Source organism: Cicer arietinum, chromosome 7, assembly GCF_000331145.2.
Source record: "Cicer arietinum cultivar CDC Frontier isolate Library 1 chromosome 7, Cicar.CDCFrontier_v2.0, whole genome shotgun sequence".
Taxonomy (NCBI): Eukaryota; Viridiplantae; Streptophyta; class Magnoliopsida; order Fabales; family Fabaceae; genus Cicer; species Cicer arietinum.
In genome coordinates, this window is record NC_021166.2 from 43,095,594 (window position 1) to 43,118,702 (window position 23,109).

At 31.4% G+C, this 23,109-nt stretch overlaps 1 protein-coding gene across 1 annotated transcript; it reads left to right on the forward strand.

Annotated features, from left to right (window-relative positions):
* Nucleotides 1-1,799: 1,799 nt before the first annotated feature.
* On the forward strand, nucleotides 1,800-22,623 carry LOC140918801 (uncharacterized). The gene is made up of 9 exons (XM_073363598.1): nucleotides 1,800-1,853; nucleotides 2,004-2,386; nucleotides 2,467-2,676; nucleotides 2,770-2,862; nucleotides 2,952-3,068; nucleotides 3,156-3,458; nucleotides 21,782-21,952; nucleotides 22,390-22,458; nucleotides 22,564-22,623. The coding sequence occupies exons 2-9, from the start codon at nucleotides 2,273-2,275 to the stop codon at nucleotides 22,621-22,623; spliced, it is 1,137 nt and encodes a 378-aa protein (XP_073219699.1). The 5' UTR covers nucleotides 1,800-1,853; nucleotides 2,004-2,272.
* The last annotated feature ends 486 nt before the right edge of the window (nucleotides 22,624-23,109 follow it).

Below are 23,109 nucleotides of genomic sequence, written 5' to 3' on the forward strand. Positions count from 1 at the left end.
CGCTGTAAAAGGTATAACACACTCATTATTTTATTTTTAAAAGGATCTTTTACAGCGCTTCTTCCCAAAAAGCGCTGTAAAAGGTATAACACACTCATTATTTTATTTTTAAAAGGATCTTTTACAGCGCTTCTTCCCAAAAAGCGCTGTAAAAGGTATAACACACTCATTATTTTATTTTTAAAAGGATCTTTTACAGCGCTTCTTCCCAAAAAGCGCTGTAAAAGGTATAACACACTCATTATTTTATTTTTAAAAGGATCTTTTACAGCGCTTCTTCCCAAAAAGCGCTGTAAAAGGTATAACACACTCATTATTTTATTTTTAAAAGGATCTTTTACAGCGCTTCTTCCCAAAAAGCGCTGTAAAAGGTATAACACACTCATTATTTTATTTTTAAAAGGATCTTTTACAGCGCTTCTTCCCAAAAAGCGCTGTAAAAGGTATAACACACTCATTATTTTATTTTTAAAAGGATCTTTTACAGCGCTTCTTCCCAAAAAGCGCTGTAAAAGGTATAACACACTCATTATTTTATTTTTAAAAGGATCTTTTACAGCGCTTCTTCCCAAAAAGCGCTGTAAAAGGTATAACACACTCATTATTTTATTTTTAAAAGGATCTTTTACAGCGCTTCTTCCCAAAAAGCGCTGTAAAAGGTATAACACACTCATTATTTTATTTTTAAAAGGATCTTTTACAGCGCTTCTTCCCAAAAAGCGCTGTAAAAGGTATAACACACTCATTATTTTATTTTTAAAAGGATCTTTTACAGCGCTTCTTCCCAAAAAGCGCTGTAAAAGGTATAACACACTCATTATTTTATTTTTAAAAGGATCTTTTACAGCGCTTCTTCCCAAAAAGCGCTGTAAAAGGTATAACACACTCATTATTTTATTTTTAAAAGGATCTTTTACAGCGCTTCTTCCCAAAAAGCGCTGTAAAAGGTATAACACACTCATTATTTTATTTTTAAAAGGATCTTTTACAGCGCTTCTTCCCAAAAAGCGCTGTAAAAGGTATAACACACTCATTATTTTATTTTTAAAAGGATCTTTTACAGCGCTTCTTCCCAAAAAGCGCTGTAAAAGGTATAACACACTCATTATTTTATTTTTAAAAGGATCTTTTACAGCGCTTCTTCCCAAAAAGCGCTGTAAAAGGTATAACACACTCATTATTTTATTTTTAAAAGGATCTTTTACAGCGCTTCTTCCCAAAAAGCGCTGTAAAAGGTATAACACACTCATTATTTTATTTTTAAAAGGATCTTTTACAGCGCTTCTTCCCAAAAAGCGCTGTAAAAGGCTTTAAAAAACATTCATATAACATAATAACACACGGAGGTCTTTTACAGCGCTTATTTCAAAAAAGCGCTGTAAAAGGCATTCATATAACATCATAACACACGGAGGTCTTTTACAGCGCTTTTTGGGAAGAAGCGCTGTAAAAGAGCCTTTTTAAAATTTAACTAAAGAAGCCTATTAGAGCGCTTTACAAAAAAAGCGCTGTAAAAGGCTTATAAAAAGCGCTGTAAAAGTGTTACGTATATATAACAGTTACCTCTTCAGTTTCCTCTTCATTACGTAACCTTCATCTCAACCTTCATTTCTTCTCTTCTTTTGCAAACCCTATCATCCCGTCCTTTACGAACCTTATTTCCACGATCATCTCCTTCATTTCGAACCTTATTTCCATCCAAGATCATCTCTCCCATTTCACACAATATATTTTCATTGAAATACGTAACCCTCATTACGTATTTCTTCAAACCGTATTTCTACCATATTTCTGTAAACTTTCTGCGTTCCCTCTGTTCTTTAGATTTCATCTTTCTTCGAACCATTATTCAGGTATTGATGTTATAAATTTTTTGTAATCATTAAAATGCATGTTGAGCTTTTTTAAGATATACTGATACATGTTGAGTTTGTTTATAATAATGCATGATCCATGTTGAGCTTGTTGATGTTATACTAAAGTGCATGTTGAACTTGTTGTAGTTAAATGGATACAAACAAAGATTTAGAAGTTCAAAATGAAGAAGTTGGCACCTCTAAGACTTACGAAAAAGAAGTCAAACGTGGTGCAACTATCATGCAAAGGGTGATTAAAGCACGGAGCAGTGGCATTAAATTTGAGGTATACTATATATACTCTGTTTGCTGTGTGTTTTTTTATCTTTTTTTAGGGTTTAGGGCATGTACTTACTATATGAGTTTATTAGGTTGGCTGGAACGAGAGTGGTCAGCCAGTTGACCCCAACAGCTCCATGTTTGTAAGCTACATTGGGGCTGTTGTTCGTCAAAATGTCCCAATAACAATAGACAACTGGAGAGATAAGGCGTTGAAGGATGCCAAAGATATCATCTGGAATGACATTCAAGTAAATATTTTGATCTACTCTTTTGTCATTTATAATTTTTTTTCTGTAAAATACATTACTTATAATTGTTTTCATTGCAGACCACTTTTGTTCTTGATGAGGAACGAAAGTCATATGTTTTGAGAGTTGCTGGGAAAATCCATCGTGGATTTAGATCCCATCTCTCAAATTTCTATCTAAAAGATAGAGAAGGAAACACAAATGCTGAACCTCCAAAGATATATCAACATTATATATCAAAGGATGAATGGAGTGCATTTGTTTCCAAACGTTCTGACCCGGCGTTTGTCGTAAGTTATTAATTTATTAGCATTTGTGTTTTATTATTCATATTCGTAGCGTATTTTAAATTTTTACACAATTGCAATTTTTTTTTTATATAGAATATTAGTACGGCAAATCGCGAACGGGCAAGCAACCCAAAACACCCATACAAGAAATCACGTATGGGATATGCACGCCTTGAACAAAAAATTGTAAGTAATTAAACATCACTTGTAATTTGTATTATAAACTATAGTGTGTAACTAATTTGTATTATTTTGTTTATGATTTTAACGAATAGAGAAAAGACACCCAAGCCGATCAACCCTTGGGTCGTCATATCTTATGGAAGGAAGCGCGTGTTAACAAAGAAGGAGTGGTTGATAATGAAAATGTCAAGAAAGTTGTAGAACTTTGTGTAAGTATATTATCACTTTAATATTTTTTAATATTGTATTTTAAAAATGCTATTGAACTTATCTTTTTAATGTTACATGTATTTTAGGAAACTATTGAACAAAGTTCTGAAACTCAAGAGGGCAACAAGGATACGTGCAGGGACATTCTTGGGAAAGTGTTTAATGTCCCTGAGTATTCCGGTCGAGTGAGGGGGAAAGGATTTGGCGTAACTCCCAAAAGCTTTTTTCCTCAAGAGAAGCGCCAAAAACCTTCCAACGAGGAAGTATTAGAGAAGCTCAGAATCTTATCGGAGCAAGTGGCACTCTTGGTGAATACGAATAAAGACAAGCAACTTCCGGTTCAGCTCCAACCTGAAATACAAATGGAGAGTGAAACCGGGAGTTGCAACGTCGGTTTGAAGAGTATTCCCGAGGTAATTAATTACTTACTACTTACTTGCTTATGTAATTACTTATGTATTAAACAAACTTATATATTAACTGTACTTATGTTTTAACTATTGATGTAGGGTGTCACTACATGTGTCCTATACTTGTCCTCGCCGACTCAACGGAAGGTGGGAAAAGGAATATTGCACAATACTTCGGGAGAAGTATTGCACAATATTCCGATCCCCGCGGGCCATGTCAAAGTATCGCCTACGGTTGCTTTCGAACCAACTGCACCGTTGCCCATACCGGACAACGATGGAGATATGAAGTTCTTAAGCGACGCTATTGGCAGTTACGTGGCATGGCCCACACACCTTGTTGCCCTCGAAAAAAAGATTCCCAAGGACAAATCAGTTACATCTCCCGAAAAGGTTTGTCACATTTATTGCCTAAGGTTTTTTATTTTTTCAGATTCAATAAACTAACATTTTACCTCATTTTTGTAGGTCCAAATAAATAAACCACCCCTACAGCCAAAAAAAGGCAGCAGACCTCAAAAATTGGAGGTTAATAGGGCTGCCAAACTACAAAGGCTGGAGGGTAATAAAGCTGCAAAACTTGCAGCAACAAAAAATCTGGATCGGGGAAAATCGGTCGCTGCTGCTGCTGCTCCTAATAAAAGTCAGCCACGCCTTGGTAAATACGGGGCGTGTCTTGACATCCAAATAAAAAGGAACATGGGCAGCAGCAACGATTCGCCCATTGTACAAATGAATCAAGACATCTTTGGAGATGAGTATATTGAATACCTCGAAAAGGAGCAAATGTACGATCTTCTCGAACATAAGGAGCTGAGTGTTACTGTAATCAGCTTGTACATAAGGTAAAAAATACTTTTAATTGCATTTATTTGTAATTAATTAAATGTATTGGTAATTAATCTAGTTTAAAATTTTCATTGAAGGTTTTTGTACGAGAAGGTCGTGTGCACGAGGAAACTGTCAAATAAATACTCATTCTTGTCTCCGCATAAGATGTCGATGTTCAAACTCGATCCAGACAATGTAAAACACTACATTGTAGATATGTTTTTAAGAAATAAAGAAAGTGATAAATTGTTCTTGGCACCATATAATTCAGGGTACGTAATTTTATCTTTTTTAATTGATGAGAATTTAATTTATTAGTTGTCTATAAACAAAATTGCTTAACCAATTTTTTGTTGTTGTAGGGCACATTGGGTGCTATTTGCAATCAATGCGGTCTCTGAAGTGATATACTATTTGGATCCCGTGCACGGCGATTACACCAATCACCCCGGAATAAAGAATATGCTCGACACGTAAGTAATATTCATTTATTTCTTACATATATATATTTATATATATATATATATAAATATATATATGTAAGAAATAAATGAATATTACTTACGTGTCGAGCATATTCTTTATTCCGGGGTGATTGGTGTAATCGCCGTGCACGGGATCCAAATAGTATATCACTTCAGAGACCGCATTGATTGCAAATAGCACCCAATGTGCCCTACAACAACAAAAAATTGGTTAAGCAATTTTGTTTATAGACAACTAATAAATTAAATTCTCATCAATTAAAAAAGATAAAATTACGTACCCTGAATTATATGGTGCCAAGAACAATTTATCACTTTCTTTATTTCTTAAAAACATATCTACAATGTAGTGTTTTACATTGTCTGGATCGAGTTTGAACATCGACATCTTATGCGGAGACAAGAATGAGTATTTATTTGACAGTTTCCTCGTGCACACGACCTTCTCGTACAAAAACCTTCAATGAAAATTTTAAACTAGATTAATTACCAATACATTTAATTAATTACAAATAAATGCAATTAAAAGTATTTTTTACCTTATGTACAAGCTGATTACAGTAACACTCAGCTCCTTATGTTCGAGAAGATCGTACATTTGCTCCTTTTCGAGGTACTCAATATACTCATCTCCAAAGATGTCTTGATTCATTTGTACAATGGGCGAATCGTTGCTGCTGCCCATGTTCCTTTTTATTTGGATGTCAAGACACGCCCCGTATTTACCAAGGCGTGGCTGACTTTTATTAGGAGCAGCAGCAGCAGCGACCGATTTTCCCCGATCCAGATTTTTTGTTGCTGCAAGTTTTGCAGCTTTATTACCCTCCAGCCTTTGTAGTTTGGCAGCCCTATTAACCTCCAATTTTTGAGGTCTGCTGCCTTTTTTTGGCTGTAGGGGTGGTTTATTTATTTGGACCTACAAAAATGAGGTAAAATGTTAGTTTATTGAATCTGAAAAAATAAAAAACCTTAGGCAATAAATGTGACAAACCTTTTCGGGAGATGTAACTGATTTGTCCTTGGGAATCTTTTTTTCGAGGGCAACAAGGTGTGTGGGCCATGCCACGTAACTGCCAATAGCGTCGCTTAAGAACTTCATATCTCCATCGTTGTCCGGTATGGGCAACGGTGCAGTTGGTTCGAAAGCAACCGTAGGCGATACTTTGACATGGCCCGCGGGGATCGGAATATTGTGCAATACTTCTCCCGAAGTATTGTACAATATTCCTTTTCCCACCTTCCGTTGAGTCGGCGAGGACAAGTATAGGACACATGTAGTGACACCCTACATCAATAGTTAAAACATAAGTACAGTTAATATATAAGTTTGTTTAATACATAAGTAATTACATAAGCAAGTAAGTAGTAAGTAATTAATTACCTCGGGAATACTCTTCAAACCGACGTTGCAACTCCCGGTTTCACTCTCCATTTGTATTTCAGGTTGGAGCTGAACCGGAAGTTGCTTGTCTTTATTCGTATTCACCAAGAGTGCCACTTGCTCAGAAGCGCTGTAAAATGTGCATAACAAGTGCGCGTTGTATTTACATGTTTTATAGCGCTTTTTTAAAAGCGCTGTTGTATCATTTACAGCGCTCGTTTCCACGGCGCTTATTTTTTTGAAAAAGCGCTGTAAATGGCTTAAAAAAAGCGCTGTAATATCCGTTTTTTCGCGTAGTGATTTTTAATACATTATTACTAGTGTGAAATAAGAAAGTGTTTAAATATTTTTTAATAAAAATTTGTAGTACATTATTATTAAAATAAATATAAAATAAAATAACTTAGTAGATTGTTGAATGCATGTTTTTTACAATGGCTATTGAATCCATGTTGTGTGTGTTTGTTTCATGGTTTCAAAATTTGTTTCCATGATTCATATTCCTAGGAATATAATGATGGAAATATTTATCTAAGAAAGTTTAATAAAAATATTTAGATAATAATTAAAATTTATGTGAATAATATTTTTTGAAATTACTAATTAATAAATAAATAAATAAATAAATGTTATATAAAAAAAGCAAGTTATTGTATGGTGTTAGTGGGGTTAGTGGAGGTCACATGGCATTTTACACACAATAACGTATATTTCAATTTATTTAGGAATATAATTCATACTTTCATGGAGAAAAGAAAAACTCCCGCTATAATTTATTCCTAAAATAATGTGTTCATCACAACACATGAGTACATTTATTTTCATCTTGCTATTTTCAGGATTATGTTTTGCAACTCCGAAACAGCGAAACAAACACACGTTAATCTTACTATCGTGAAGTTCAAAGAAGAGTGCGAGAATAATTTTTAAAATATATAAATTTTGAAGGTTATAATTGGAAAAGAATGTCTACACAAGGGATTTTAAAATTAGAAACGCGTGTATATACATATTTGCGGTAGTTATTGTATAAACTATTTATGAATAGTTGTTTCTCTTCCTAAAATGAGACGAATTTATCTATAAACAGATATACTTTTGACCCATAAATCAAAATGTAAAAATCATGTTTACATGAATCAAAGTTTTGTAAAAAAATATTTTTAAATTCTTTTTTTTTTGTGGATGCTGGTAATTGAGAGAACTTTTTTTATGTAAAATATCCTTGATGTATATACTTGATGTGAATATGCAATTTGATTCTAAAATATTTTAAAGAAGATTAACCAGTTAACCCATTTGCATATAATATACATATAGATGCGTGGGGTGAGTCGAATATAAAACTTAGTATGATATATATTTTGGAATTTAGTTGTGCAACTTTCATCATCGTCATTTTTATGTTATTTGTTCAAGATTTATATCATACTCCGAATATAAATCTAACAATTTTTAGATTCAATTTTTAATTTACTTGTGATTAATTAATGACTACAACTTTGAAGAAAATGATCATTCACAATATTATTTATGACTAAAGTGATACAATTTATTTATATGAATATGATATAATTGATATTCTAAATGCTTGAATTGAAAATCAAAATTAACATGTGTTTATATTAGAAGTAAAATGTGATATTATATTCATATTTGCACGTATGATTTTATTAGAGCATGATTTAAATTTTATGCTCTGCAACAATTTTTTTTATGGAGTATGAAAGCTTTAGTTGTGTGATTTGGACATAAGAACATATGATTATATATATATATATATGCCTCTAATGCATTGACGTTGCAAAATATTTCTTGCATAATAATCTATTCTGTTTTCTGATTATTTTATATATTACAAAATGCACATATATGCTCTTATATGCAATTGGATCTCATGTGTTTTTAAAAACATTAGTGGATTGTTGACATATTCAGAATTTTTGTTGTTATTTTGATTCTTAACTATAAAAATTGTTGATAACTATCATGAAATAAAATACTCTAAGATATTAACATGTTTACCTTGGTTGCTATTTGGTTGAAATTGAAAGTCTTATGAAAAGTAATGTGGCATTGTGTCCTAACGATAAACATTGATCACGGTTTTAATTTTTGTCTCTTCTTTGATTCATATTACTTGAAATTTTATGGACGCAATTATCAAGTTTTAACTTTACATTAAATTTGACACTAGAATTTTGAACATTTGGATGGTTTAAAAATGGTAGATGATTAATTATTTTTGAAGATGCAAGTTTTTATATGCAAACCAAACGTGTTAAAAATATAAAGTTGGAATGTTAATTAATATTAAACTACTAATAAATTAATCTAACAGTGAAAAAATTCAACAATGTTGCCAACGGTCCATTGACTGTATCCTTTGGGGATAAGGTGTGGTCACGAGGTCAAATCGGATTATGCAATGAAAATGTGCATGTTAAACCACAAAACTTAGGTACACTTTTAGTTTAATTGGAACATTGTCATTGCTTAACTTTAAAATTTTGTTTTTTGAAGGCAATTTAACATTCAAACCTCTCAATGTAAAGATGTTTTAAATTAAAATTGATTAATTTAAATAAATATGTAATATGATTGAATGATTTTATTTTGAAAGTAGTGTATATAAATTGTCTTACGCTTTAATAAAATGGTTGATTAATGTAAAAAGTCGTTTCATTTATAATTGATTATCTCTATTATATGTGCTTGATAATATGAAAGTAATTCTTTATTGCTTTTCTTGATATTAAAACATATTTTGAGTATATTTTGGATTATTGTAAGTTTATGAATGTTCTGGGAGGAAAATCATCGAAAATATTAATGATTTTGATTCATTATTTATTTTTTATTGGGATAAGCACAATAGTCATGTCAACATCAGAAGTTGAATACATTTTGTCAGGTGGTTGCAACTTTCAACTACTTTGGATGAAACATCAAATAGAAGACTACAAAATTCTAGAAATCAACATTCCTATTTATTGTGACAACACTTCTGCCATTTGTTTAACAAAAAATCCTATACTTCATTCTAGAGCTAAACACATAGAAATCAAACATTGTTTCATTAGGGACTTTGTTCAAGAAGATGTGTTTAATTTCCAACTTGTAGACACCGAATATCAATGGTCTGATATATTCACCAAACTACTAGCTAAAGAAAGGTTTGACTTCATCAAAAAAAACCTAAACTTTATTTTTTTTACCTAACTGATGATGTGTCAACCTTAGAGTAGTTTAGTTTCATACTTAGGATAAAATTTATGTTTTATGTTTAAGTTATTTTAATTCTATTAAAAAAAAAAGATGAATTAAAAAAAGGCAAGTTTCTATTTCAAGTCTTTTTGTCTGATGACAATAGTTGGTTTTATACTTAGAGTTTTGATGTTAACAAAATCATTATGAGAACAATATATTTGACTTCACAGAGTATAAAAGAAGATTTGTATTTTTGAATACAATCTAAAATAAGATTTGATTATGATTTATAATTGAAGATAATCTTTTACCAAGTTGAAAAGAAGATATGGTAAAGATCTGAAGAAGATATGATCAACATCTTATCAACAATAAAATATGAATTATTTACAAGAAGATTTGATCAAGATTTATCACAAGAAGACATGAGTTATTTACAAGAAGATTTGATCAAAATTTATCTAAAGAATATATGAATTATTTATAAGAAAATTTGATCAAGATTTATCACAAGAAGTTATGAATTACTTACAAGAAGATTTGATCATGATTTATGTACAAGAATATATGAATTATTTACAAGAAGATATGATCAAAAATTGTTTACAAGAAGAAACAGTCACAAGAAGATACATTTATTATTTGCAAAGATATGATTATGTTGGAACATAAGTATGTTATTGTGTGAATTTAAAAACTTGTTGAAGTCTCACATTGGAAAGAAATGTTTTTTTGTAAATTTAAGTGGAAAGAAACTTGTTTTAAAATTCAAGTCCCACATTGGAAATAATTTTTTTTGAAGTCTCACATTGGAAAACTCTCATATTTTAAGTAGTTTTCAACTCTGTAAATATTAAAGTCCCACATTAGTTAGAAAACATATGTGAGTTTGTTTCCATCACTATATAATGAGTTTCAAACTATTGTGAAAAGTACACCAAAGTTGGACGTTTTTCTCAACTTTCTCTTTTCTCCCTTTTATATTATGTTCGCATAATTTTTGAGCCCATTCTCCCCTTTCTTTCTATCCCTTCGATATTTTAAAGCGGTTTTATACCGCTGTCCCTTCGGTTTTTAGAGCAGTTGTTATGCTGTAGTCCATTCGTTTTTTTTAGCGGTTGTTATGTCGTAGTCCTATCAGTTTCTAGAGCGGTTATTATGTCGTAATTATGAATGGTCATAGTACTATATTGAGAGTGACTTTAATCGTCATATTGAGAGTGAATTTAACTGCCATATTGAGAGTGACTTTAACTGCCATATTGAGGGTGTAATTCTAGAACGGTTTTCTACGGTGCAGTGGAACTCCAATACAGTGAATCTGAGATGTTTTATCCTAGGGACTTCGTGGTTGATAGTCCGCCTTGCATAATTTAGGCAGTGCCGTTAAACGTCTTAAAGAGAGCGACCTAGTCCGTGACTTAACCCAGTAATATCTTCAGTGACATAAATTGTGATTTTTAAATAGTTTTCTAAAACTAAAAAATAACAATTTTAAGACGTTGCTTTCTGCCATGTCAATCAAAGAGATTACTGAATTTGATTATGTTGCCTCTGATTTCAATAAACTGTTTCAGTTTGAGGCAAGCAGAAAATGATAAGAAAGCTGGAGAATTAACCCATTGGAGAATAATGATAAGAATTATATTATTAATAGACTGGTTGATGATCTGTATAACTACTACAGTTCTAACAATATTGCTAGAGATGTTTGAGATGTTCTAAATATGTATATGGTGAGCTACTATCCAGAGTATTAGATGACCGATGATAGATCCGTGAAGGCACAATCCCGTAAAATTCAGAAGATAACTCATGAGATCATCTATTCAGGTACGTCACTCATGACATATTTAAAATAAATGTTGAAATTTAATATGTCTCTTTATGTTTGAATGTTGAAATCAATAAAATGTCTTTTTCTGCTTACATGTTGTGTGATTTTAATTTTTGACATGCTATACTATGTGATATGAACACATCTAATTTCAAAATTAAGTAGCTTAGGTTTAATTCCAAAGTTATTGTTAAATGATTTTGAAAAATGTGATTTTTGTAGTCAAACTAAAATAACAAATAGTTCACATAAATCTGTAGCTAGAGAATCCGAGTCTTTAGATTTATTACACTTTGATATATGTGAATTTGATAAGACGTTATCGAGAAATGAAAAATAAAAGTGAAACGCTTGACATGTTAAGGATCTTTGTAACTGAAACTGAAAATCAATTTAGTATAAAGATTAAGAGGTTTCAAGTATGATTCTAGTTGTTTAATGAGTTTTATAAATTGTTTAGAATTAAACATGGAAGTAGTTGCACCATAATTGCTTGAAGTGAATGGTAAAGTTAAAAAAAAAAAAAAGGAATAGAACTCTTATTGAACTAGTTGTTTCTAGTATGCTTAACTCTAGTGTTTCATCTCATTGGTGTACGACAAATATATTGTTTATTGTTTTGAATAGAGTTCTTAAATCTAAAAACAAAACATCTCCTTATGAGATAGTGAAGAAAAGACAACCGAATTTGGCTTATGTCAAAATCCCCGATCCCGAGCGAATTAAACTCGCCAGTAGAGCATACAAATGAGAATTCATTGGTATGCGGTAAAGAACAAAGCGTATAGGTTTTATGACCTAAATGCAAAAATGATCATAAAGTCAAATGAAGTTGACTTCTACCAAAATAAATTCCCTTTCAAATAGAGAAATAGTGGGGGCAAGGAATCAAGTTACATTCCTATATCTATAAGCACCAAACAAGGCGAATCAGAAACTTGAAGAAGTAAGAGAGTCATAGTTGCTAAAAATTATGGACCCAAATATGCGACCTATACTATAGAAGAGGATCCTACAAATCTTTAAGAAGCTTTGTCATCTTTGGATGCAGATTTATTGCAAGAAGCAATAAACAATAAAATGGATTCTCTAGAGTCTAATAGGACCTGGTATTTTGTAGACTTGCCTCATTGTTGCAAATCAACAGGTTGTAAATGAATATTGAAAAAGAAACTAAAACCCAATGGAAAGATTGATAAATACAAGGCACACCTTGTAGCCAAAGGTTTTAGACAAAGAGAAAATATAGATTTCTTCGACACTCTTCTACCGGTTACTAGAATAACATCCATTAGGATACTCATATCACCAGCAACTATTCTTAACCTGGTGATACACCAAATGGATGTTAAAACAACTTTTTTAAAAGGTGATTCGAAAGAATAAATCTATTTGGAACAACCTGAAGATTTTGTAATTCAAGGAGAAGAATACAAGCTCTGTATGTTAGATAAATCCTTGTATGATATTACACAAGCTCCTAAGAAATGACATGAAAAGTTTGATAACTTTATTATATCGAATGAGTTTAAAGTGAATGAAAGTGACAAATATATTTACTACAAATATGAAAATGACATTTACACTATCATATGTCTCTATGTAGACAATTTACTCATATTTTATTCAAATATTCATGTTGTAAATATTGTGAAATCATTGTTGTGTAACAACTTTGATATGAAAGATCTCGAAGAAGTGAATGTAATCCTTGAAATCAAGATTACTAGGTCAGAAAATGGAATTTCTTTGAATCAGTCTCACTATGTTGAAACAATCCTAAAGAAATATAATTACTTTGACTGTAAACCTGCTTGCACACCATATGATCCAAGTGTGAAACTTTTCAAGAACACTAGTAAATGTGTTAGACAAACTAAATATGCGAGCATCATTGTAGCCTCAGGTATGCCACTTATTTTACTAGACCCGACATTGCCTACGTCGTGTGATTGTTGTGCAAGTTAACTAGTAAACCTAGTATGGAACATTGACACGCTATCGAAAGAGCCATGAGATGCCTTAAAAGGACCATGAGTCTCAGATTACATTGTCAAAGATTTCCTACAATCCTTGAAGGATACAATGATGTTGATTGAAATATCTTATCAAATGATTCGAAAGCAACCACTATATTTTGGAAATTGAAGAATAGTCGATATTGGCTCAGTCCACTATGGAGTCTGAAATGATAGCACTAGCTACTACTTGTGAAGAAGCGAGCTAGTTGAGATGCCTGCTAGTTGAGATCCCTATATGGGAAAACCCTATGAAAGATGTGTTGATCCACTGTGATAGTTACGTGGCTATTGAGAATATTGAGAATCATTATTACAACGATAAGTGACGACAAATTCTTCGTAAGCACAACGTTGTTAGAAAGTTATTTTCTAAATGAGTTGTTATAGTGGATCATGTATGCACTGATGAGAATTTAGCAACTCCTTTGACGAAAGGATTAGCTACAGAGAAAGTCATAAATACATCCAAAAGGATGAGACTAATGCCTATAGAGTCACTCATGATGGTAACCCGATATAAAAGATTAGAGATCCCAAGAATTAGGTTTAATGGGTAATAACAAGTCATGAAGTGATATGAGATGAATATGCTATTATAAATTAAAGAAACATGATTCTTGAAGCGATGATAGGATGAGATAATATAAACTCTTAATGAGATCTATACTCTATGTGGAGTTGAGTACGTAGCTACATGAGTACTCTTGATAGACTCACCTATGTGAATGTGGAAGTGGGGCCGCTTCCTAAGTAATTTTGAGGTAGAATTCCTAGAGTGTTCACTATACTGGGATACACGTGTAGGACCATTAATACATGAGCTTTTGAGAATACACCCTATGAAAAGGTTATGTGTGAGTTTGATGTCAGAGATAAAGTTCAAGACTACGAGTCACTCTTGTTGATTATGAATGTTACTTACTATGCAAAGGTTGAAGTCAAGAGACACCTTTGTTTATGCACGATCTTATAGAAGCGTTTGACGCTATTTCAGAAACATTATTTTAAATTCAAGTGGGGATTGTTGGAACATAAGTATGTGCTTATGTGAATTTAAAAATTTGTTGAAGTCCCACATTGGAAAGAAATATTTTTTGTAAATTTAAGTGGAAAGAAACTTGTTTAAAAATTCAAGTCCCACATTAGAAAAAAAATATTTTTTGTAAATTCAAGTGGAAAGAAACTCGTTATTTAAAATTCAAGTCCCACATTGGAAATATTTTTTTTTGAAGTCCCACATTGGAAAACTCTCATATTTTGAGTATTTTTCAACTCTATAAATATTAAAGTCCCACATTGGTTAGAAAATATATGTGAGTTTGCTTCCATCACTATATAATGAGTTTCAAACTATTGTGAAAAGTACACCAAAGTTGGATGCTTTTTCCAACTTTCTCTTTTCTCCTTTTTATATTCTGCTCGTCTAATTTAACTGCCATATTGAGAGTGTAATTCTAGAATGGTTTTCTACAGTGCAGTGGAACTCCGATATAGTGAATCTGGGCTTTTTTATCTTGAGGACTTCGTGGTTGATAGCCTGCCTTGCACATTTTAGGCAGTGCAGCGAAACATCTTAAGGAGAGCGACCTAGTCTGCGACTCAACCCAGTAATATCTTCAGTGACAAAAATTGTGATTTTTAAATAGTTTTCTAAAACTCAAAAATAACAGATTCATATTTTGATAAAGGACAAAATATTGAATTGGACTTAATCCTATTCCTACTTGTGAAAGTTCAAGAACCGTTGGAACGTTATGTTCCCACCCAGATCAAAGCAAGAAATAGGAAAGAAGTTTCTTTTGAAGAATTTGCAAAAGCAATCCTAACAAAATACGAACAATATTAATTTGAAGAATTTACAAACTTAATCTTAACACAAAACGAACAATATCAATAAGAAGAATTTATAAACTCAATCTAAACCAAATATGAACAATATTAATGTGAAGAATTTATAAACTCAACATGAATAGAATACGAACATAATCAATCTAAAAGAACTGCTTAGATTGGATTAAAAAATAAAGCATCTTATTCATAGTTATTTTTGAATAGGATCATTGTTGACCAAACTAGGAATGAAGGTACAATCCAGAATTAAACAAGGACTAAATTGATACTCTAATTTTATTTTTAAATAGATACTCAAGGCTGAAGGAGGAGATCATCAAAAAATCAGAAAAAAGTAGAAGAACTCAAGCTCAAAATTCCAAATTCATCTTATAGTTCAAAGAGAGAAACACTTGTTCGATTGAGAAATATTTTCTAAATTATTTTTCTTATAGTGTAATAGTCATAATTATAATTAGCTTGTTAGAAGCAACTACTCAAGTTCCAAATCTTTGTATTCAAATCTAATAGTGGTATTAGTGTGCCTTCAACAATTTGGGGTTGATAGATTGTGTGGGCAAGACTTGACCGATAAAGTCAAGGTGTGTGTGTTCCTCAAAAGTCCGGAGTTGTTAGGCTGTTTGAGAAGACCAACTTGGAGGGTAAGGTGCTTTGTTATTCAAGTTGTTGAATTAGTGGATTAAATCCTTTTGAGTGAAGGGATTGGATGTAGTCAAGTTAGTGGTGAACCAAGATAAATTACTTGTGTCACTTTATTCCTACACTCCTTAGTTCGTTATTGCTTATACTCCAAGTAAATCATCAAGTCTGAATCATTTAATCACATAATGAAAAAATTATCAACTTTGCCAAACACAATTCAAACCCCCATTCTCGTGTTTGCTCCTTCATTCTTTAATTTTTGACTAATGACAAAATGGTGAAAAGGAACATTTTTTTGAAGAACTATTTTTTTAACTGTCAGCATATTGTCTTATGTTTTAAATTAGACGTGCATATCTTGAGGAAGGAGCTTAGCTGAACTGTTTTTATTTTTTTAATAAAAACTATTCACAAAAATAGATGTTTGTTATCATAAAAAAGGGGGAGATTGTGAGAAAAATATTGGTTTCAAGTACACAAAATCATACTTATTTTGTTGATAACAAAATCAGTTTGTGGGAATAGTTTTAAGCACTAATGTTTTATTTATGTGTGCAGTTCGAAGACCACAAACAACATTGTAGGGTATTAGGATATATCCTCTGATGAATTGGTCAAAAAATCACGAAAATTTTGCATTCAATACTTATGAAAAATTGCTTAGGAACAATGCCACTGATGATACAAAACATTAGATTGCCTCTGTCTCTGATGGTCCAAGAAGGTTTGCCAAGACTGCATCTGATTCTAATTCAGTTTTGCTCTCAGTGCATATATTAAAGTCTACCTCTGATGAAGCAAAACATACTTTATGGGCTAAATTACATATGTGGTCCCTTAACTTAATTTCAAGTAACATTTTAGTCATTTATCTTTTTTTTTTTTTTTTTCCGAGTTGGTCCTTTATTTTAATTTTAAGTGACAATTTGATATTTTATGTTTTAAAATTTCAACAATGTTATCATTTTTTATACAAAAATTCAAAAAAATCATCAAAGTTTTCAACCAAAACCCATAAAATTAATAATCATCTTCAATATAATGCAAATTTTATCAAATCCATAACTCAAATATTCAAATACACTCATATTTTCATCTCCAACAACATCAAATAAAGAATGAAAATATGAGTTTATTTCAAGATTTAAGTTATGAATTTGATTAAATTTGTATTTTATTGAAGATGATAATGAATTTTATGGGTTTTGTTTGAAAAATTTGATGAATTTTTTGAATTTTTGTAAAAAAAAGGACAACATTGTTGACATTTTAAAACATAAAATATCAAATTGTCACTTAAAATTAAAATAAAGAACCAACTCGGGAAAAAAAATATAAAGGACTAAAACGTTACCTGAAATTAAGTTAAGGGACTGTAGATGTAATTTAGCCTACTTTATGAAAGTCTGCTTCTGGTCAAAATTGCCTCTGACCAGTTGCGTCTGGAGATGAAGCAAGCATCTGACTTTTTTGCCTCTGATAAGATGTCTCTTGTGAAGTCAACATTATTGCAAAAGTCAATGCCTATTAAAGGTCAACACAAAAAATCAACGTTAAGGCAAAAGTCAATGCCCAATAAAAATTCAACATTGGAAAAGTTAATGTCTTTGGTAAAAGTCAACGCTCTAACATAGTCAATGCCTCAAATAGTCTGCCTCTAGTCATTTACTTATACTTCTAGCTGTTTCCTCTTGTCTAGTAAACTTACCTCTAGTTATTGGTTCTAGTCTAGTAATTTTGCCTCTAGTTACTCCATGCATATGGTCAATTGATACTGCTTCTAGTCATTGCGTCTAGTCAGAATCATACCTCTGGTCAAGTAATCATACCTCTAATTTTTCTTACCTCTAGTCCAATGATTGTGCCTCTAGTGTTCCTGCCTCTAGTCCAGTAATCATACCTCTGGTTGCCCTTGCCTTTGGTCAAGAAAATATGATTTTGGTGTTCCTACTTCTAGTCAAGAAACCATGCCTCTGGTGTTCATACTTTTGGGTCCAGTACATTCTATTTCATCTAAAGCTGAATTCCAAAAACACTTAGAAAAATTTAAAGTTTCAGTTTTATGCTCAATGGCTAGAGTTGAACTCAACGGATATATTTTGGAAGACAACGAAGCACCATGCTGAAGGACAAATAGACCATACTATGAAGGACATAAGACCATTCCTTGAAGGACATTCAAACATACTTTAAAGGACAAAGACAATGCTGCAAAGGCTTTTATAAATAGAATATGATTCTGAATTTAAATAATACAACCAATCACAACAACTTCCAACATTTTTTCAAAGTGAAACAAACTCAAATCAACAAGCAAAAACACTAGGCTACAATATTGTCAAATTTATGAAAGTGTTTGAGTAAGAAAAATCTAAGAGCTTATTCTATAAATATCCTCTAGTTAGAAAAAAAATTTCTGAAACCCACAAACACTCCTTTTTTGTAACCAAACCTAGTAGTGGCTGATTGTGTTCCTCAACGACTTGACGACAATAAGCTGAAAGTTGAGAAGACGTGTAAGAACTTGTAAATTCAATCTGATAGTGGTTGCCCTTTCCTCAACAACTTGACGATACAAAATTGGAGGTGATAAGATTGAACATAGTCATTGTGACTAACCAAGTGTTCAAGTGTAAGTTCTAAATATAGTGAATTAAGTCCTTCAAAGAAAGGGATTAGACGTAGCTACTAAGTTAGTAGTGCACCAGAATAAAATTGTTGAGTCATTTATTTTATCAATTTTGTTTTTTAAGCCATTCAAAAAAAATATTTTCAAAAACTGTAAACACAATTCAAACATATTTTTCTTGTATTTTTTGTCCAACAACCTCCACCATCAGACTATATTAATACTTAGTCCTTGACCCTCACAATGTCAAATTATGCATGAAACACTAGGTTCAAGACCCTCACAGTTTTCGTCCTTACATCATTATCCTAAGTCACTTATAAAGGGAACCATCGTAGGCATGAGGCAGATATATCACAATTACACACTTTTCACATAACATTTCGAAGTTCATATTATAACAGATATAACACAATTTATAGTATCAGTAATACATGTTCACAACAATAAAAATGGCATGATTATATCACAATCATATCATTCACAAGCAGTTTATCTAGTAATAAATAATTAGACAAAGATCATGCAACACAATGTCATATCTATTTTCCCAACGAATCAATGTTTATAATCCCATTTTATAACGATTTTCTCAAATAATAGGATTAGTTCATTTCTTTAATTTAATAGGGTGATTACATTGAATAATGTAACACCCTTATTTCTCAGAGGTCACTAATAAAACATCTTAAAGTTACTAACATAAAAATCTCTGATCAAAATTTAAAACTTTCAATAACACGTACCGAGTATCGGAAGACATAAACTATCATATGGAAAAAATTTGTATATTCATAATATATTTTCAAAACACATGCATCAGAGTTAATTTACAGCAAAAGACTAACTTTAATGGTCGTACAATCTAATAAAAGATTTAAAATACAACTAGAGTTGTATCTCAAGATTTCTTGAATGAGATATTTGAATCACTCCTCAAGGATAGACTTCCAGGTCCTTGTCTTCCACTATGGTTTCCTCAGTTGCCTCTCCAAAATCCTAACTTATGATAAAATAAGAGTACAAGAAAACAAATAAATAAGAGCTAAAATTACGTCTAAGTATAAAAGTAGAGATGATGTGTAAAATGGAAACGTATATATACAAGTATTCATATAAGCACACCATCCTCAAGTAATTATCTCATATCAAAGCCTAACTATTTTGATGAAAATATTAATTATATAAAGGCATCATCCTTTTAACACTATTAAAGATATTCTCCCAATTTCAAAGATCAAATATCACTTAAATACATGCCACAAATTTCCTCCCATTTACCAAAAGAAATGTCACATGACTTCTCGTGGGGTCTAAGCCTATAAGTCAATAATAGGTCAAGATACTAATCTCATCATTCTAGCAATAACAATAATCGAGCACTCATGTATATGGTAGTGGAATTCACCATACTAATGCAAGTGTACGTGGTCTCCGAAGTCATAGACACTTCAACTCTAAGTATTATCAAGTTCTCACATCATCATCACATTTATTCTTTCCAAGTTATATTTCACATTAGTCACCTAAGCACCATACATTTCATCATATCAAGGTTAGTCAACCTTACTTAATTTGACAAACACATGTATACAAGTATCACATAACACATTTAGACAATTAGGGCAAACAACACACAAACAATTAATTAACCGATTTCCAATAATATTCAAAAGATCAATCATACTATTATAAATGAAGTAAGGTTGATGTAACCTTGTTAATTACGTTATGAGTTACTAATTAGCATTAGCTTACAAGCCAACTACTAGCATTTGTCTATAAAAAAAAAGGCAAATGTGTTTATCCTAGCTTTCTAATCATGTCATTCGAAGACATGTGAACCGGATAACATGTTATAATAAACATGAAAGGCAATTAATTGTATTGGTCATTTCACAAACCAAACTTCTATTAAACACAATGAGGAACAATTCTATTTATAAAATGGTGGTTGTTTTCCTGAAAAAAAATTTATAATTGACCAGCACTTATAGTTTCCAGTGTTAGGTGTAAACTATTAGTTCATGACAGTTACGTTTTTGAGGGTGTCTGTTCAAATTTAGGTGGCTTTAAATGTATTTTATGTAGTATCAAAATGTACCAGCTTTTTGCTGAAAGGGTCTCTTGTATTGTGTCGAACTTTTGAACACTTGATTTTGTGGGAATTATGTAATTCTTAAGAAAAATTGGATGGGATTTTTTCTTCTATGATGGTGGGTCCGTGTCACTTGGTTTGTTTGTATTTATTGTAGTGGTCATTGCACTTCCTTTAATATTTTTTTTTTGTTTATAAGTAAAAAGTGTATAATTAAGTTGGGGATGCACGTGTTAAAATTGTTTTAAAGTTGAGTTGTTTTATTAAATTAAAATAAAATTACATTTGGATGCATATTTCAAACTTTTGTTTTGGAAGTGTATATATAAAACTCTGATAATATTTGATTTCACTGTTAATATGTATAAACAAATTTCTTGTCATTTCTATATTTTTAATATTTTGATTTTTTTGTCTTTTCCAGTTTCTTAGATGTGTATTATTTTGCTTTGATTTTTGCTTTGGCAAATGGTACATACAGGGTGGATGGGTGATGAATCAAAATAAAGTGTAAAATATATTCATGGAGTTAATGAATTTATTGAATTTGCTTTTTAAAATTCAAAAATCAATGGAATAATAATGTGCCCTTGTACAAATTGTGCCTACTGCCACTCACAAACATGTAGAATTGTTTACGAACACTTACTAATCGACGATGTGGATTTCTTAGAGGTTATAGACAATGTATAATTAATGGTGAGAAGTCTACAACTTCAAGTAGCACAACTAAACATGTATAACTGGAACATGACATAGATGGGTTAATTAATGATATTTTTGGAATTGACTCTACAGAAGAGCCATTTTATGGTGAAGGTGGAAGAAATCCATAAGTCAGAAAAGCATCTAAGTTTTACCAATTTGTGAGGGAGAATGAGCAAATCCTCTGCCCAAACTGTAGGAAGTATAACAACTTTCATTTATCATACATTTGTATAATTTAACGTGTCTTCATGGGTGGAGTGACAAATCATTTTCTATGTTGTTAGATTTACTAAGAGATGTTTTACCAAAAGAAATATGAAACTAAGAAGATAAATTTCGGGTTAGGATTGGGGTATGAGAAGGTTCATGCTTGTCCCAACGATTGCATACTATATTGGGATATATATATATATATATATATATATATATATATATATATAAACGATCAAGTATGTCCAAAGTCTGGTACATAAAGATAGAAAACAAAAGATGAAGATGTACAAACTAATGGGATAGAGACTTCTCAAAAGCGAAATAACTTACCAGCAAAAATTCTTCGATGGCTCCCATTGAAACCAAGGCTGCATAGTTTGTTTATGTCCTCCAAAGTTGCTGAGATGGCATCATGAGGATCGATTGAATGATGGTCTTCTTAGGCATTCTGCTGACTCCCTTGCTTGGAAAGATTTTGATGCTCGATATCCAATATTTTCATCAGATCCTCGTAATGTTCGATCAGGAGTGGCTTTTGATGGGTTCAATCCTTTAAAGACTATGAGTGTAACTAATAGCACTTGACCTGTTATGGTAATTTCATATAATCTTCCTCCTCGGATGTGCATGAAACAATCATTCTTCATGTTATCACTACTAACATGGTCTTGAAAAAAAAAAAACATTGATGTTTACCTCCAACCATAAATACAAGAGTTGTGAGAGTTATGAGAAAATGGAATTGAAACATTTGATGCCTATAAGAAATAGACATTTCAACTTCGTGCTACTATAATGTGGACTTTTCATGACTTTCCAACATATGCCAACAAATTTTATGACTTTGATTCAAAATCGATTTTCTGGAAAATATGTGAATGACATAATCCAAGCTGCGGACAAGTATATACATTTTTTATTGATCTTCATATGTAACATACAAGTTGATTTGTAGGTTTAATACTTATCTTATTTATATTTAATATCTTCTATTTTCGTGAAAGATTCTAGATGCTTCTAGTGCTCCTAATAATTTGAATTCCCCTAGTTTGGACAATAATGAAATGAAAATGGTATTTAGTTTTGCTTTTAATTAATTCTCACTAAAATTATTATTTTCATTATTTTTTACATTTGAATAGTGTTTTTTTTTTTTATAATTTTTTTACTGCTTCTAGGTGAAGATTAAAAGCTATTTTGTTGATGAGGATGAAGTTTTGACAACTAAGTGGACGTGATTTACTTAAATTTTTTGAAATTGTTATATAAGACTTTGTTATGATTTTACGACTTGAAAAAAAAATTGAAATGAAATGAGTTAATTTGGGCATACTAAAAACCTTAGAAAAGTTAATAAATACATAAGAATTATCTATTTTATCTTTTAGAAAAAAAACCTAAATGCTCCAGAAAAATCGAACAAAACCTCGACAACTGACTCAAAATAGAATCAAAATGATGAAACCTACTCACAAACTCGCACACTTGGAGAAATGAGCTATTTGGATATTTGAATTCTAGGAAGGGAGAGTTAATTTGAGAAATGAATAAATGAAATAGGGTGGGAGCTTCCTATTTATAGTACTTAGTAAAGAATAAACAATTGTATTAATTTTGCTACTTCATTACGTTTCCATGTCCATATGCCAAATTTTCAGAAACTCATCATGTTTTGCTTTGTTTGTTAAATAGGAGGTGTCAACTCTTTCATGAGAAGGATTTAT